This window comes from Micrasema longulum, unplaced genomic scaffold (genome assembly GCF_059751315.1).
Source record: "Micrasema longulum isolate JH-2025_06_02 unplaced genomic scaffold, ASM5975131v1 h1tg001379l, whole genome shotgun sequence".
Taxonomy (NCBI): Eukaryota; Metazoa; Arthropoda; class Insecta; order Trichoptera; family Brachycentridae; genus Micrasema; species Micrasema longulum.
Genome location: NW_028278565.1, coordinates 268,731 through 286,235, shown reverse-complemented (window position 1 = coordinate 286,235; position 17,505 = coordinate 268,731). Strand labels below are relative to the sequence as shown.

The following is a 17,505-nucleotide window of genomic DNA, read 5'->3' as shown; positions in this document are numbered from 1 at the left end:
GAGTTTTAGTCCCAACTTATACGTATGGAAGAGAAACATGGAACTGGCAGAGGAGGGAGGAAAGCCGAGTGAACGCAGTTGAAATGCAATCTCTTAGACGAATGTGTGGTAAATCAATGTATGACAGGGTTACGAATGCTAAAATCAGGTGAGAGCGTAAATCGGAGTAACGGTATAATTTATAAGATTAAGAAAAAGTCTCTGAGATGGTTTGGTCATGTAGAACGAATGGATGACGAAAGAATGGTAAAACAAGGTGGTGGTAAAAAAAAAACATTTTTAGTGACTAGAATTTCATACGTCCGTGCACTGTGTAGCTTCAAGACGTTTGATAATATAAGCTTTAATATTATGAAAACTAACTGAGTGAATAACATAAACTTTACAATGACACAAACTTACACAAAATATTCTGATAGCCCGTCGCTCCGAAGCTGCAAGTTATGTCGTTATCTTGAATTTATCTGTAATTTTGTTAAAAACACGGCTGTTATTTTATTTTTTAAGTGTGAATGGGGTCTAACCGTCCGTGCGCTCTGTAGCTGCAAGACGTGTTGAGATGTATATTGTACAGCGTTTTTGAGGTGATTTTTACGAAAATGGCGCCATAACAATTACCCAGAATAATAGTAACAATATTACAAATTCAAAAAATATTTCCAGGTGTTGCCTGGTACGTGAAATAATTCTATCAATTGAATCTGTTCACAATGCTCTTCCATTTTCCTAAAATCAGCTGACCGAAGGATTGAAGAAAAGTGGATATTCAAACATTGGCAAAATGGTGAATATTACACAGTATGCAAAGTGGCCACATAAACTAAATAATGACAGGGCATCAGTCCTGTAAATACCTATGCTTCCACATTTCCCCCTCTAAAATGTTCACCATCTCTGTTGTAATTTGTTTTTTGTATTTATCCAAGCACTGATTTATTCAGTATTGTATATTTATTATCATCGTTCCATTATCTACACGCGATAGTGCATTAATACCTACCGACCAAAATTAAAGAAAATAAAATGCGTAAATTGCAAAGCGTGGCTCTCAAGGCGTTCTACCTAAACCTTTCCTAGGAAGATCTGAGGGAAAATTATTTCTGAAAGATTCTTATTCTTCTCCTCGGTTGAGATCGGTTATTCTAGTATCAGCTAAAAAGCTAACTCCTGGGACTTTGGGTTCCAGCTGTTCTCCACTCTTCTTGGTGGTTTTCCGGGCAGACGGCAACCGGCTGGGATTTCGTAGGCCATGGTGTAGGGGATTTTGAAGCAGTCCATTAATAGAATTATTGACGTGATCTCTCCATAATCTATTTACTATGCCCTGGGTACCGCAATTCGCAATATTCAAAATTCTTGACTCCGGATTCTGCCTCTTTGGGTTTTCCCTGCGATTGCCCTTAATACTTTCATCTCCGACGTTCTGAGAAGTTGTTAAGTTTTTCTGTTTGGTTTTTCTACTAGGTTTTTCTTATTTTTTATTTTCTCTCTATCTATCCTCAACTTTATTGTGTACACCCCAGATTGGTGTGACACACGTTTTGTATATCCGAATCATGCTTCCGATAATCATGAATCGTGTTCATTGTACCATACGACAATTCTTAGGCATCCAGATGTTTACTAAGTGAGATGGATATGTTATCATCATCAGTATGGCTGCATCATCTGTGTGGCATGTGATGTCAACGACCTTATCTCGCTTAGCACTATACTATTAAGAGAGGAGAGGGATAGGAAGGAATGAAGAAAGATAAAGGAAAAATTTAAATATATAGATAGTGACATTTCAATCTTGACTTAAATGTAAATAAAAAAGGGGCGTCTCTAACATTAGTGGGTAGATTATTCCACAATCAAGTAGCTACTACTGTGAAAGGTAAGTTTTGTCGTACGTTTCAGGTGCCGGTTTACAGGTAAAGAAATATCCAGTGTAAAACGACCATTTTACTTAATATTTCATGCTCACCATGCCAGGAATCGAACCCAAACTTAAATCATAGAGCATAGTAGATGGGTTCATCAACCACTACTCTACCAGGCGGACTTTGATTTAACTACCCATTTTTTTATCAGAATTTTTACCGGAGAGTAGCCATTGGCAAATAAATGTTTGTCGCAAGAGCCAAAATTAGCGATAGATGCACAAATGTTGAGATCCGTACATTATGTAAAGCTGAGATAAGCACTATCGACAAAATCAAGAAAGGAGCTGTGCGTCGGTTTGGACATGTAGAGCGAATGGACAGTGAAAGAACGGCTAAAAATATTTAGAATGCGCATGTTGATGAATGCAGAAATAGGGGAAGACCGAGAAAGACATAGCATGACCAAATTCAACAAATGCTTGAAGATAACCATGTTAAAAGTCGGAATAATCGGCGCGCGTGCATGAGAAGATATATGAATCTAGAGGAAGAGAGATCTGTATGCCGAGATAGAGTGATGTGGCGTTCTATCCTCTCTGCCTACCCTTACGTTTGTGTTTACGTTTCTTTTTATTTGTTTTGTTTGAGTAGCCATCGCGTCAAAAACACTCGTCCACGGTTCTGGTTCTATTTCACACGTGTTACAGTATTCTTCAACCGCCTGGACGCAGATCAAAAAAAATAAAATAATAAAGATTTATTGTCATTATTTTAATAAAACACCAATAAAATCGTATAAAATGGTAAAATTTGTAAATTAACACATTAAAAATATAGCGAGAAAAAAACTTTTAGAAAAAATGATAAAAATCAAAAATACTGGACGGCCGTTACTTGTATAAAATTCCCTCAAAGGATATGTACGAAGTTCGTGCGAAGCGCACGAGTCGGTAAAACAGAACAATTCGTAGCCGACTGACAGATCAACTGTCATGGCGATGTCTTTTTGCCGTACAGCTAGATTTTTACTCTAAATTGTCAATTCCCGGACGTTTTTTGTGCTAATTTAATATGAAAAATCATACGAAATCAGAATGGAACCATTCTAGAGTACGATTTGATTCAAAATTTGCGTGTTGTGAGTGAAAATAGTGAAGTAATTACAAAATGGAAAAGAAAAATAACATTCGTCGTGCAAAACGACAATCAAAGGTTTTAGAAGAAAATTACTGGGATTGCAGTGTCTGTACATACAGAAATACCGCTGAGGCATTCAAATGTCTCATGTGTGATGTTAGAAAAGGTACATTTATTTCCTATTTTATCACAAAACTACCGTGACTTGTTTTAGGTTAGGTTTGTTGTCAAACGCAATGTTTTTCTCGAAATTTACAGATATTTAATCAACTCTCATTTTATGTTAAATATTTATACACAGGTTTTATAACTCGATAAAATTTTATATAAATACAGTACATTTGTTCGAAATATTTCACATTCTTTCATGATAACGGTATTTTAGGTTACTGACCTTTCGTAAAGGTATACATGCATCTTATTTACGAAAAAATATTTAATGTAATGTCTCAACGAAACACGTCTGTTTTTCATGGCATAATGAGGTTGCCAAATGTGCAAATCGATAAGTGAAATTAAGCCCAAGATTAGGTATTGCATATTGCACATTATGACTGCATACAATCCATTATTATAATATAATAAATAGCTACTGAAATTTTGAATACATGTTTTCTTTTATTAAGAATACAAACTGTTTATTTTTATGTATTCATTCATTTGAAATTATGTTTGTTTAAACATTTTTTAACTTATTGTGGTTCTAGGCTATGACCATAGTAAAATATATTATATTAAAATAATATATGATACAATAGAATAACAATCCAGAAAAATGAAGTGTAAATAATAAGGAATATGAATAAAACAATAAAGAAAAAAAAATCAATTAAAAACTGTACAAAGTTTGTACCTAATCAAAATTACAAAATAATAGAAGCATTAAAATCATCAGAAAATAATAAAATTAAAGTAAGCTAATGAATAAATAATGTAAACAAATAACAGAAGTTAAGAGATAGGCAGAATGGTGAATGTTACACTGTGTGTACAGTGGCCACTTGAACCAGCCAATGACAGGTCATAAGCTCTGTGTTTTTTTTATTTATTTACTTATAAGTATATAGTTTATTACACATTTTTTGAGAGCTAAATCCCAACTCCATGGGACTAAAAGTCTTGTATTGAGTTGGGACGAGTAATTAGCTAACACAGACAAAGAAAACAAACAAACAAACCATCACGCCGTTTCGCCGTAGGGGTAGGCAGTGAGGATAGAACGCCATAACACTCTGTCTTTGCACACAGTCCTCGTTTCCTCTACATTCATACATCTTATCATGCACGCACGTCGATTTTTCCTACTCTTGACATGTCCGTCTTCAAGTATTTGATGGACTTGATCGTGCCAAGCCTTTCTCGGTCTTCCTCGTTTTCTGCATCCATCAACATTCGCATCGTAGATCGTTTTAGCCTTTCTTTCGCTATCCATTCGCTCTACATGTCCAAACTAACGCAGCACCCCTTTCTTGATTCTGTCGATAATGCATGTCTCAGCCTTACACAGTTCACGGATATCGGCATATGTGCGTCTCGTGCACCTATCATACATTTTTTTTACCAAACATTCTCCTGAGGGATCGCATTTCGATAGCATTTAACCTACTTTCATCATTATTTTTCCAATTCGATACTTCGCTCCCATACATTAGAATTGGCACTAGAACTCCATCGTGAACTGCTAGTTTTGCCTCCTGCGATAAACATTTGTTTGCCAATGTAGATTTCAGTGCACCGTTCGCCCTGTTCCCGGAACTTAACCTCTTTTCAATATCTTTCTCGTTCTTTCCATCTCTAGTAAACATACTTCCCAGATACACTAATTCTTTTACCTGATTTAGACTACCTCCGTTCACACTGATCTCACATTTAGTTATATTTTCATCCTTTTCAAAAACCATCTCTTCCGATTTATCAACATTTATAAGCAAATTGCTTTTCTTGCATACATCGTAGACTTTTGTTACCAAGAATTGCAGGTCTTCTTTGCTGCTAGCAAGAGGCACGGCATCATCAGCATACAGAAGACGAGTATATCACCACAAATATTATATAGGATCAGAAACATAATAATAATTTAAAAAAAATAATATATCGCACTTCAGTATGGTAAACAGCAAACTCAAAGCTAATAAAAAAATCCTCAACATCCATATTCCCTTGTTAACCACGTTTTTCCTCTGTTGCAACAAAGTTATATTTATTTATTAATACTTTTACGATGTTTGTATTCTTTTTTTTAATACAGAATAATGTTCCCTCACTGGGGGCGTCCCGTGCCGAGGGAAACATTTTACGAAAAGTGAAACATGCCTTAAATGAGTTATTTAACAAAGTTAACATTATAATAATAAAAAAAAATAAAAAAACGTTATTAATCTATTAAACCTAATTATCATTAACATAATTAGCAATATAAACTAAAATAATCATAAAAAAACATAACCAATTTATAGTATAGACTTACATGTTGCGTTTGTTCCAAATTTACGTTGTTTATTTGTAAATCACGTTATTTAAGGTATTTACTACATAAATGATATCACAAGTTTTTTTTCACTCTGTGAACGAAGAAAATATTTTCGTTCTTAAATTTCAGTTTATTTATTAATTTCAATTTCAATATACGCTGATTTGTTATCTATGACATCGTGACTGATCGTAAATAAAGATAAAACTCGTGTACCCCCTGCTTACATTGTATCCTATATCAATCCTTAATTATTACCATCAATAATAAACAACACGTTATTAAAATAAATCTTTTCTCATCCACGGTGTTCTAATAATTAACACGCGTATCATTTCGTCGTTGCGTTGGTTGGAATAAACTCCTTAAATTTATCGAATATTTTGCACCCAATAAATATATTTATATGGTTTATCAATAAGTGCTTATATTTATTTATAGGACATAAAGTTTTATGATTCACGGGATGCAAGAAACTAGTTTTGGGACGGTGAAAAATTAAGATCTTTGTAACGTAATGTTGGATATTCTGATAATTAAGACAATAAAAATAAAAATTAAATAGTAATTTCTTAACTTAAACATTATAATATGTCAGCCTCGTGGTGTAGTGGTCAGCGCGTTTGTCTACCATGCAAGAGGTCTCCGGTTCGATTCTCGGCACGGTTGACATAAAATATTTATTTAAAAGGGTGTTTTTAAACTAGAATATTTCATTATTTTATATCCAAAATCCGTACGACTTTTTCTCAGAGACATCTCTTATTTATCAATATTTTGGAAGAGCGTATGAAGCTCTCAAGGACAAAAACTATTTTCAAGAGAGGAGTTAAGCGTTTCTCCAAAACGAAAGCCATTTTCAGAAGGAGTGTACAAGTCTGGATCTTGTCTAAGGAAAGAGACCATTGCAGGAGACTGCTGCGAGATATTGCATAGATTAATATACTATTAAGCGTGTTGTCCAGATGTTTATTGAAATATATGTACGTTTATTTATTTATTTATTAAGGAAATCATACAGTCTTTATATAAAACAAGGAACAAAAGAACAATTAAAAAAAGTAAGACCAATTACAGATTTCACACTAATTTATTATGAATGCAGGTGGAAAGGGGAAAAATAATTGAATTCTAAAAAAGTAAAAATATCATAAATTTATGTAATAAAATGAAATTGTTTTGTTCTATTATTTCATTATGTACGTGCCATACGTTCCACTTTCCATTATGTCGTATCCCAACTCCCAACTCCCAACTCAACACGGGGCCCTTGGCCTCATAGAGTTTGGGATACGTTTCTTTTGTAATATGCAAGTATTTGTACGAATTAAATTAAATAAATTTAACAATATTTCAAACATTATGTTGCGCTCGAATTGTGTATTTCGGAGCCGATGGAAACTTTGGAAACTAAGTATAGTTGATGTCATCTAACGTTTTGTTTTTGTCACGTATCTTTATCCTATAGGGGACATTGGGGTTATCTCTATTGTGACCTCGGTCTTTCTGATAACTGATAACGCCTCCCGAAGTGAGTAGATTAACTTATTTACAATAACTTATTTACTTAAGACTCGAGATAAACAACCGAAATGAGTTAAAGGTATTTTCTTCGATTCTTGTATTTGTCAGATAGTTCAGCAAAGGCCCCGAAGACTCCGCTCAGCCTCCTGTCCCGCTGTAGGGAAGGTGATACAACCTCATTCACGCAACCGGAGATCCTAATTTTTCGATAGGGCTTTTGCATTAGCCGAACCTTTGGCGTGGAACGTTACATACGTTTACCTCCAGAAGTTCGAAATCGTTCAACCGAATCGCCTTTCAGAAAAAAAAATAAACTTGTTTTTTTGTGAAATCGTTTCCAGACTTGAAAAGTGCTACTTATTAGATGTCATTTTTAGAAGTACAAACATTTATATGTGCACTACATGATTTGTAAAATTTGTCTGTATGTAAATAGTAATTGAGAGCTGGCCTGTAGATAGACCTTATTTAATTTTTTTATTAAGTATAATGTACCGCTCCCTTAAAGTGATTAATCACGAAAACGGTGCTATGAAAAAAGTCGAAATTTATTTTTATTTAAATGATTCGTCGAGGAAAACAAAAACATATCGTCATTTATCGTGTAAAAATATTTACATCTCAAATAAAACAACTTCGGTGAAATGGTTTGTTTTCTCATCAGACCATCATTATAAGTAGCACGTTTCTACAGTTTTTAATACGCAATATTTATAGAGGGTTCACTCGAGTGACCTATCATATTGCCCGTTTTACACGTATCGTGCCAATCCACTCGGCTCGGTGAAATTAGGGTGGGTGGTTAAAGTCTCCACTGGTTACGTTTTCCAGAAAGGGTCGAGTACAAGTCGTGTCGGTTAATGTACAAGACGATGCATAATACGGCTCCTCAATACCTTAAGGAACTCTGCGTTCCGGACGAGCTGAACAGGAGTCTGAGAGGAGAGTGACGCGCCTATCTGTAGGGAAGGTGATACCACCCCATTCACGCAATCAGAGTTCCAAATTTGGCGGTAGGGCTTTTGCAATAGCCGGACCTTTGTCGTGGAAAGCCCTTCCTCCAGAAGTTCGAAATTGTGCAACAGAATACCTTTTCAGAAAAAGTTAAAACTTGTTTATTTGTGAAATCGTTTCTTGACTTAAAAAGTGCTACTTTTTAGATGTAATTTTTAGAAGTACCGTATTATGTGTATTACATGTTTTGTAAAATTTGTCTGTTAGTTAATAGTAATTTAGAGTTAGCCTGTAGATAGACCTTATTTAAAAAAATAAAAATATTTAAGTATAATGTACAGCGCCCTTGAAGTGATTACTCACGAAAACGGCGCTATGAAAATTGTCGGAATTTATTATTATTTTTTAAATTATTATTATTATTATGGATAACTTATGTATCGCCATTTTCGTAACAAAATACCTCAAGGGCGCTTTACATAGTGATTCTTTTAAATTTGTAATTTAATTAAAATAATTCATTTTGTTGTCACATGCTACGGATTTATTCAAACGATTTACTTATTTATTAGTTTCTACTCGCAAGTAAAAACTTTGCTAAAGGAAATCAAGCGGAGATTAGATCAGCCTCACGGTGTACTGGTTAGTGGGATTAGACGCCAATGAGTAAATAAAATAATTTGACGATAATTTCAAAATATTTTTAAAAAATGACTTATTATGCGATATACGTCAATCCACCCTATGTTATTTAATCGCGTCGGTGATTTTTTGCTGTGATGCGAAAACGGCCTATGTCAAATTCCTGCGAATGCTAAATGACCCGTTTTACAATGGTAAGTTAATAGAGTTGTCTTCAACGAGGAAGTTCAGAGCTACGGGAAATTTGATATAAAAAGTGTGTTCTTACACACCGTAAAAATAAGAGCATTTAATTGTACGGCGAAGTTTCTGGAAAATATGGAAAAACAGGGTTCTACTATTAAATGTCAGAAAAACTCACCGACTCAAACTCATGACGTCGCGGGCAGTGTAATTTTGAAGGTTCGGGTGATTTTCAAAAATACAAAGTTTATATAAAATCAAAGCGATGGTATTATTATAAAAATTAAAAAAAACAATAATAACCAGTGAATTTCTTTATTGTCTGTAAAGCAAAATAAATTTTTATGTATAAAAAATTAAATATGCACATATTTTTTTTAAACATGTTCAATTACAGGTACCTGTTGAAGATACTCCAATTTTTAATACAAATATGCACTTTTTCAAGATCTCTTAACCTCCCATTGTAATCGGGGCCCAGATTCATATTGTTTTCATCCACACATATTTACGTATCTGTCGATTTGTCCTATTAGATTTTAAACTATGCAGCGATCCAATCTAAGCACACGATCTTTGTTTATCGTTATTCTTGGTTGTCGACTTGATACTTGTTTTGTCTGGTTACTTTATGTAATATTATATTCGCACTAAGTGGAGCCAATTGACCCATATTTGCATCCGACTAATGAATATGCATCGTCACATGTTGTGTTGGTGTTACGGACACCTTATGATCACTTCTCACTTGCTGTTCGTCGTTTTATAGTGGGGGAATCAGGGTATAACTGGTACAAACGAAACTTGTCAAATGCGGGCTTGTCTAAAACCATAATGCCACGTTTACAGATGAAAATTCTGTCCAACGGCACTACAGCCTATATCGAGCCTTGGCCTCCATCAACTTTCGCCTTTGACTTCTTCTGTCATCCGCTGCAACCCTCCCTTAGAGACTTCCAGTAGTTGGGATGCATATTTTTTTATGTCGTCTTCCCAACGCACCTTAGGTCTACCTGACTTTCTCCTATCTCCCGGTTGACCATCTAAGACTCATTTTAAGTACCCGCGATGATGCCATTCTCTGCACGTGTCCGGCCCATCTCAGCCTATTTAGTCTGTTTTGTACAGAGAGCCCGGGAGCTTATGTACGTTAATCTTTCAGGTTTCACCATCATTCGTGGGACCCGAGATTTTACGCAGCACTCTCCTCTCGAAGATGTCCAACATCTCAACAGACTTTGCTATTAGTGTCCGCGTATCACGCCCATACGAAATCACCATTCTGATGATAGTTTTGTCCACGGTGATTTTTGTCTTTCCGTGGACACTTTAGACTTAAAAACTGGTAACAGAGAGATAAATGCTCGGTTACCCGTGTTTTTTGTATTTTTATATCTACACTATCATCGTTGTATTTATCGATGATGGAGTCCGGGTAGACAAAGTCTTATACAGCTTCAAAAATGTATTTGTCGTTGAACGTAACATGACTTTGCCGGGTACGATTCGTATTTCTGGTTTATTTCACTAACACAAACATTATTTGTCCATTTTTAAGCTTTCGTCTTTGTTGCTTGACCTTCGAAATACACCGGAAATTCTTTTTATACGGTTTTGAAATAACAGTACAAAAATGAAATTTAAAAAAATGGAGCATTAATTTGATTATGCATAATACATAGTAATATAATATTTACGCTATTCGTTTTTTGAATTCCCTACTTCCCTACTCCCTCTTGTACTTACAAAGCGTATAGAGGGGTGCGCAAGGGAAGGGTGATAGTGAATAATCTTGGTTACTATATTTTTATATTATAAGTATTTTGTTGCTACTATATTCATGTATAATTTCATATTTTTTAATGATATCAATGCACAGTAAATAGTAAACTATGTCTTTTAAAAAATCTTGAATTGATTTTTATACAAGAAAACCTATGCAGCATTGTTATTTTTCAGAATACTTTTTATCTTACTGTATGGAACGCAACCCCCGTGTGAAGAGGGGTTCCAGTGTATTGTCTTCTACTGTCGATCGGAGAGTTTTTTTAATAAAAAATAAAAAAACAAAATTTACGAAACATAATTGTATTCCGATGAGTTAGCAAACTCATTCTGAATCTCCGATCTTTTGTATGAAAGCAAAATATAATAAAAATGAGTATTCTCAGATGTCTGATCCGAATATTTGCGTCAGGCACGTCGACGAGGAAGCCGCGCCTGAACCAGGCGCTGGTGGCCCAGCAGGCCGGAGCGGCGGGTGGCGCGGCGGGCGGAGCGGCGGGCGCGGCGGCCGGCGGCGCGGGCGGCGCGGCGGAGCGCGGCGGCGCGGCGCCCGCGGCGGGCAAGCGGCGTGGCGCGGCGCGCGGCCGCCGCCGTCGCTGGCCGCCGCGTCTGCGAGACGTGGACCGCTCCAGCGGCCAGGCGCGCGAGGTGACGGTCAACAGCGTGACGGTGGTCATCACGGAGTACAAGCGCCGCCCGCCGGCGCCGCACGCCAGCGACAACGACGACTCCAGCGACACGCGCCCATGATCCAACCCTGCCCTCGGTGAGTACCCATCGAAACTTTGGAAAACATTAATCTACCCCCGATGGCGTCATCGAGCCCCGTAACTACTAGTGCGGTTAAAGATCACCCTCCGAAACGGGAAATATCACGATATACGAAGATTGACGATGTTTCAAGCAAACTGAGCTGCACGATCGCCTTCTGGGGAAAAAGGTTAGGGAAAAAGTAATTTCGTATTTTTCGCTTTATTCTAATGGTTTATAAATAGTGTTACAATCATCCGATTAAAGTCAAATATGCGCCGTTCTGTTCGATAACTTGTTGCCGACGAGAATCCCCTCTCGTAGAAGTCCTTGTCTCTATTAGCAAAAAACTCGGACAGCCAATTTTCACAAGCCACTGTTAAGGCCAAATTTGTACCCCCGAGCGCGTTGGCCATAGACAGGAACAGGTGGTAGTCACTCGGTGCCAGGTCCGGACTATGAGGTGGATGCATAAGTACTTCCTATTCGAGCTCCCGGAGCTTCTGGCGCGTCATCATAGATGTGTGCGGCCTGGCGTTATCCTGATGAAACACAATTCCTCTCCTATTCACCGATGCTGGCTGCTTCTGTTCGATCGCCAGTTTCAAACGGTCGAGTTGTTCACAGTAGAGGGCAGAATTGAGCGTTTGGCCATAGGGGAGCAGCTCATAGTAGAGTATCCCTGCCAATCCCAACAAACACACAGCAACACCTTCCTGGCTGTCAGTCCTGGCTTGGTCACGGTTTAGGCCGCTTCGTTGGCTTTCGACCACGATCTCTGTCTCATAACATTGTCGTAAGTGACCCACTTTTTATCACCAGTCACCACCCGCTTCAGAAATAAGTTGATTTTGTTGCGATTCAGCAGCGGTTTACAGATAGCAATTCGGTCAGTGAGGTTTTTTTGCGTCAGCTCGAATGGCACCCAAACATCGACCTTTTTTTTAAAATCCAGCCTTCTGCAAATGGTTCAAAACGGTTTTATGATCAATATTCAGCTCCTGGGCGATGCTACGACTGCTAACATTACGATATATCTCGATATTATCCATGATTTTATCGTTATTTTCGACGACAGGCCTGCCAGAGCGTAGGACATCATTCACCTCCACTACACCAGAACGAAATCGCTGGAACCACTGTTGCGCAGCACGAACCGAAAGAGTATCGGCCCCGTATACATCGCAATATTTTTTTGGTGGCTTTTGACGGGTTTTTCCCTTTCAGGTAGTAAAAATGTAAAATATGGCGAATTTCTTCCTTTGAGACCTTCATACTCGACGTAAGATAGTTCACAACTGAACCGACCAAGCGCAATACTGTCAAGCGTTTGTTGTATACACTCACACCTTTACAACGCCGTATCGTATGATCCGATGTGAACAATAATGAACGAGATATACTTATATAAAGTTTATTTAATACTTAGTTGAAAAAAAAAAGGGGGAATAACGAAATTACTTTTTCCCCAACCTGATATACATATATACATATGTATATTGTATATATGCCCGTGAATGTTAATTCATTTTGTCTTTGTTTTTAAATAGTGTTAATTTTTTTTTAATTTTCAATGGTTTCTATTTGATATTATTTTGTACATCCGCCAAACACAAGAGCCTGACTCTTTTTTATATTATAACAAAAGCAAGGTACAAATATTTTGCAACTCAAAAAAAAACCTTTAATTCTTTACATGTCTGGTTGTGTCGTTTCTACACTACTTTGTCCAAGACGATGGAAATGAAATTGGACTTTATGAAAGAAGGGAAGGATACACGAAATACGGCAAGTATATATACTTGCTGAGGTTCTTGAAATGTATTTCTGATACCTCGCTGAAGAGGCTGGCGGTCAAGGTGACGTCGGCTCATTTCTTTTTACCACTCTACGAGTATGTAGAAACTCGACACCTATTGTAATTACTTGAAGATAAACTTGACAAATACCCAGATACCAGTAAAGGCAACTTGTGAAAGGCAAAAGACAATTGAATCTCGGGCGATCTTGAGAATCCAATGTTTGCTAAGTTTTTAAATATATTCCATAGAAAATTATTTGATGAAGAAATATTAATTTACTAGGTATGTCGATATCCCCCCACTCCATCTGATTCGTTGTTTCAATTCATGAACGTACTGGGCATTAGGCTACAAGAGTAGATCCCAGCAGAATGCTCGTTCGAGATTTTCTTGTAATTTGAATTATTGAATTCCAAAAACACGTTCGACGTTTGCTCAGCGGAATTTTTATTTTGTGGCCCCGAAAGTGTCAATGTCCCGGATGAACATATTAAGTTCTCCAAAACGAAAGCCATTTTCAGAAAAAGTGTACAAGTCTGGATTTTGTCTTAGGGAAGAGACCATTGCAGGAGACTACTGCGAGATATTGTATAGATTTATATACTATTAAGCGCGTTGTCCCGATGTTTATTGAAATATATGTATGTATGTTGATGTAATAATATTTTATTTTTGCTATTATTTAATTATGTACATGCTTCCACTTTCCTTTCTGTTGTATCCCAACTCAACACGGGGCCCTTGGCCCCATAGAGTTTGGGAAACGTTATTATTATTTTTTTGTAATATATATTATGTATTTGTATAAAAAAAAATTAAAACATGTTACATGCTTGGTGTTAATTTAATTCGGTATATATATGAAGAGAAAAGTTTTGAAAAAGGAAACATTCCAAGAGAAATTTCCACAAAATTCCACGAACTATGTGATTTTTGATGTGATTATTTGTTTTGTTCCAGGTTTAGTGTGTGTAGTGAATTTAAAGAGACTCGATGTGGACAGAGACGGTGCGAAGGATAAGGCCGACCCGCCGGAGTAGTGTCAGGGCGGACGCGGTCGGAAGGAACAGCTCCACACCGGTACATTAGCACCACTCGACTGTCCGCCACTGCCAGACCCAAATATGACGTCATTTTGTGTTCAATTTATTTATTGCAATCCTCTCTACTGTAAGTAAGACCTCACACCGAGCATGCATTTGTATTGCCACATTCGATTCGCGACATATCCACACCGTGTTCATTATTACAAATAATTCCCAGCGAATAAACCAGCCGGAGCCGCGTAATATCCGACGGAGAATGGCCCATTTTACATGTATCGTTCAAATAATCCGCACGGCATGGTAAAATTACGGTGGATTGACAAATATTATATTCTTCTGTATATATTATAAATTTATTCAGCGGTTACTCTCGTGTAAAAATCCCGCACAAGGAAATCGATAGGAGATTAGTCGGCTTCATGGTGCACTGATTTTTGAAATTGCCTGGCATTAAATATTTTTAAAAAATATTGTCATCATCTAATAAATTAATATCAATCCACCCCACATTATTATTGTAAATTTTCTCCATTTTGTGAAATGGGCCAATCACGTGATATCACGCAGTGGGCTCGTAGTTCGCACGTGTTCATCAGTCCAGTCTTCGTGAATGTTCTTTATAGCATTTTTTTATAACGCGACGTAACAACACGTGCTTTTAGTACAATATAGATGTCAACGTTAAATTTAACATCGATTATATTGCGCAGGTTAAAAATAACCCTTTTTCATACAATCGATGAATGCAGTAACAAACAGAAAACAAAAGTTTGTAATTACCATAAATTGTAAAATTGTAGAATTTCTTGATTATGGTTTTTAAGACGACGAAATGCCTATATGTGCTATGCACATTATTTATTTATTATATATACCTGAATGTGACGCTTTATATAAAGAAAGAAGCAAATGGGCCACTGGTTAAACCTGAGGATCTTAGAGTGCTCGCCCCCTACCCGAAAGCCCGATACAGCAAGGACCTGGGCTCGGAATAGGAGATTTAGCACGCTCGCCTTAAACTCAGTAGCCAGGCTCTTTAAAGTCCCGGACTCGGAGGGCGAAAACTAATTTACGGGGACCCGTCACATCCACACAGGTCGCAGTGACGTCGATCGTTTATAAAGCACCGACCCTCATTTTTTAGAATAGAAAATAAAATTATCAGAACGGGTGGATTCATTAACGTCATACTTAATTATTTATTGCCTCGTTAAAAATCGTCATCTTCTTCTAATTATGAGGTTGAACGAGTCTACCCCAGAAATCAAACGTGTACAGTAGGTGACGATTTTTGACGCGAGAAAATGTGGCGACGTTCATGTTACGAGTAACATGATAGTATTTGTCCGGTGTGTGGCTTTACTTACTAGACCTAACATTTAATTTCGCGATCTATTCCTAGTTTAATTATAATATGTATCGAATTTATTTAAACAAAAATTATATAAATTATTAACGCTACTACTTTCAGCCCACTATCCCCTCCTATCCTATGCGTTGAAACCAGAACTGGATATTCCGTTTTGATATACGTACTTTACCTTAATTTTTATATTCCGACATGATTTTTTAGACCTTTTAGTAATACTATTATTTAATCATATAAAATATTAGTTGTAAATCTTCAAGCTCCCGTTTATTACTTTGTACTTAGTATTTTAGACCATAGTAGGTAGAAGAACCGACTGACAAACTTTTGTATTAGAAGAAACTGTGAGCTTTTTGCCCATTTTTTTTTACTAAACTGTTTCTAGCATTTAACTAACGTGGATCGTTTGTACATAAAGAATCAGGAAAAATAAGATTTTCGTATTATACTGATTATGGAAATGTAATGTAATCGATGAGTTATCATCATCGATGGCGCTACAGCCAGTTGTGGGCCCTGGCCTTCTCCAGAATCTGTCTCCAATCCTCCCTGCACCTTGCGGCTCTTCTCCAGTTCGTCAGGCCAATTGCTCTCGTGTCATTTTCCACAACATCCGGCCATCTTGATTTTGGTCTGCGAGCGTCTCGACCACTATACCACGGAGGCCGTTGAAACTATTGTAATCTTCTTATTTTTGCGAATTGCGCAATCCCAACAGGGTTCGCCGTATAATATAGCGCCTCTAATTTACCGTCTATTCCATACTCCGTTTTGTATGACACCACCAAATTTCTTAATATTTTTTTTCATATACTAATACCATCTCTTTTGGTCATAACCCAGCATTCGGCCCAATATACAATGACCGGACTGAGGAGAATTTTGTAAATAATGGTCTAAGTTTTTCTAGAGAGCAATTATCAAGATTTAAGCAATTAACAATTAAGCAAGATCCAGATGTTCAAACGAGCGATGAAGCAACGAGTTATCATGACTTAAAATATCAGTTCACTTCACCCGCGATCGACTCATTTTTTCCTTATTGACTCTTGACGCGCACCACTGAATACATTTCAGACAATTTCACCATTCTATTCAGATACAGATAGATGTACGAATTTTAATCTGGATTTAAAAAAACACTCGCTGTATTCTAAGAATAAGAATGATTCTGTGAAAGTAATCCAGATTATTATTGTTATACATATTATATTTTTTAAAATAGTTTTATAATATTTTGGGCACTTTTTAATTATTTAATGCGAAGTTGAATTTTTTTTGTGCCTCTATTCAATTATTTTAATCGTTTTTTTAGATTCAAGTTTTAATAAAAAAACCAATTTTGTGCCTATTATCTACTACCCACATTAAAAGTATTTCGGGTGGGTTTCTTTTCTTTTCTTTTCTTTAATTGGTTCGTTTTGGCGGCGTTAATTTTCTCCGCACAATTTGACAGGTTGTGAATTTATAATGCATTTACTATATCTAGCTTTAAAATATCTCATTAGTAATATGTATCCTACATATTTTATATTTGTCTTTAATATATACAAAGTTATATTTCCACTTCGAACATATTGTTAGATGAAGAAAAGCGTATTGTCTGATTTTATTTTATTACTTTTTAATACGAATTTTAAACAATGACAACCGTTCTTAGTGAACGAAAGTCAACTGTTTTGACAATTATTTCAATCAAATTAAAATAATGGTTTTATTAAAGTAACGCGATGAAAACTTAAATCTGCTTTGTATAATATCATCAGGGTTCGAAGGATCTATGTCACTGATATATATCGTGCAGTGACGTGCGTATGGTTTATTAGTAAGGAACGCCCATTTTTTTTTATTCATTCTTCACTATAGCAATATAGTACAGTCTAGAGTCTCACCCGGAGGGCATATTATGACATAAAGATATTGCCTAGCATGTTCGGGGAGCCCAGCTAGGCTACTGCGGAAGTATCACCTCAGA

General features: G+C 36.5%; 1 protein-coding gene across 1 annotated transcript; it reads left to right on the top strand.

Moving 5' to 3' along the window:
- Positions 1-2,855: 2,855 nt before the first annotated feature.
- Positions 2,856-16,903, top strand: RYBP (ring and YY1 binding protein). The gene is made up of 3 exons (XM_088235473.1): positions 2,856-3,171; positions 10,976-11,329; positions 14,076-16,903. Exons 1-2 carry the CDS (start codon positions 3,036-3,038, stop codon positions 11,311-11,313), a joined length of 474 nt encoding a protein of 157 aa, XP_088091599.1. The 5' UTR covers positions 2,856-3,035; the 3' UTR covers positions 11,314-11,329; positions 14,076-16,903.
- Positions 16,904-17,505: the final 602 nt, after the last annotated feature.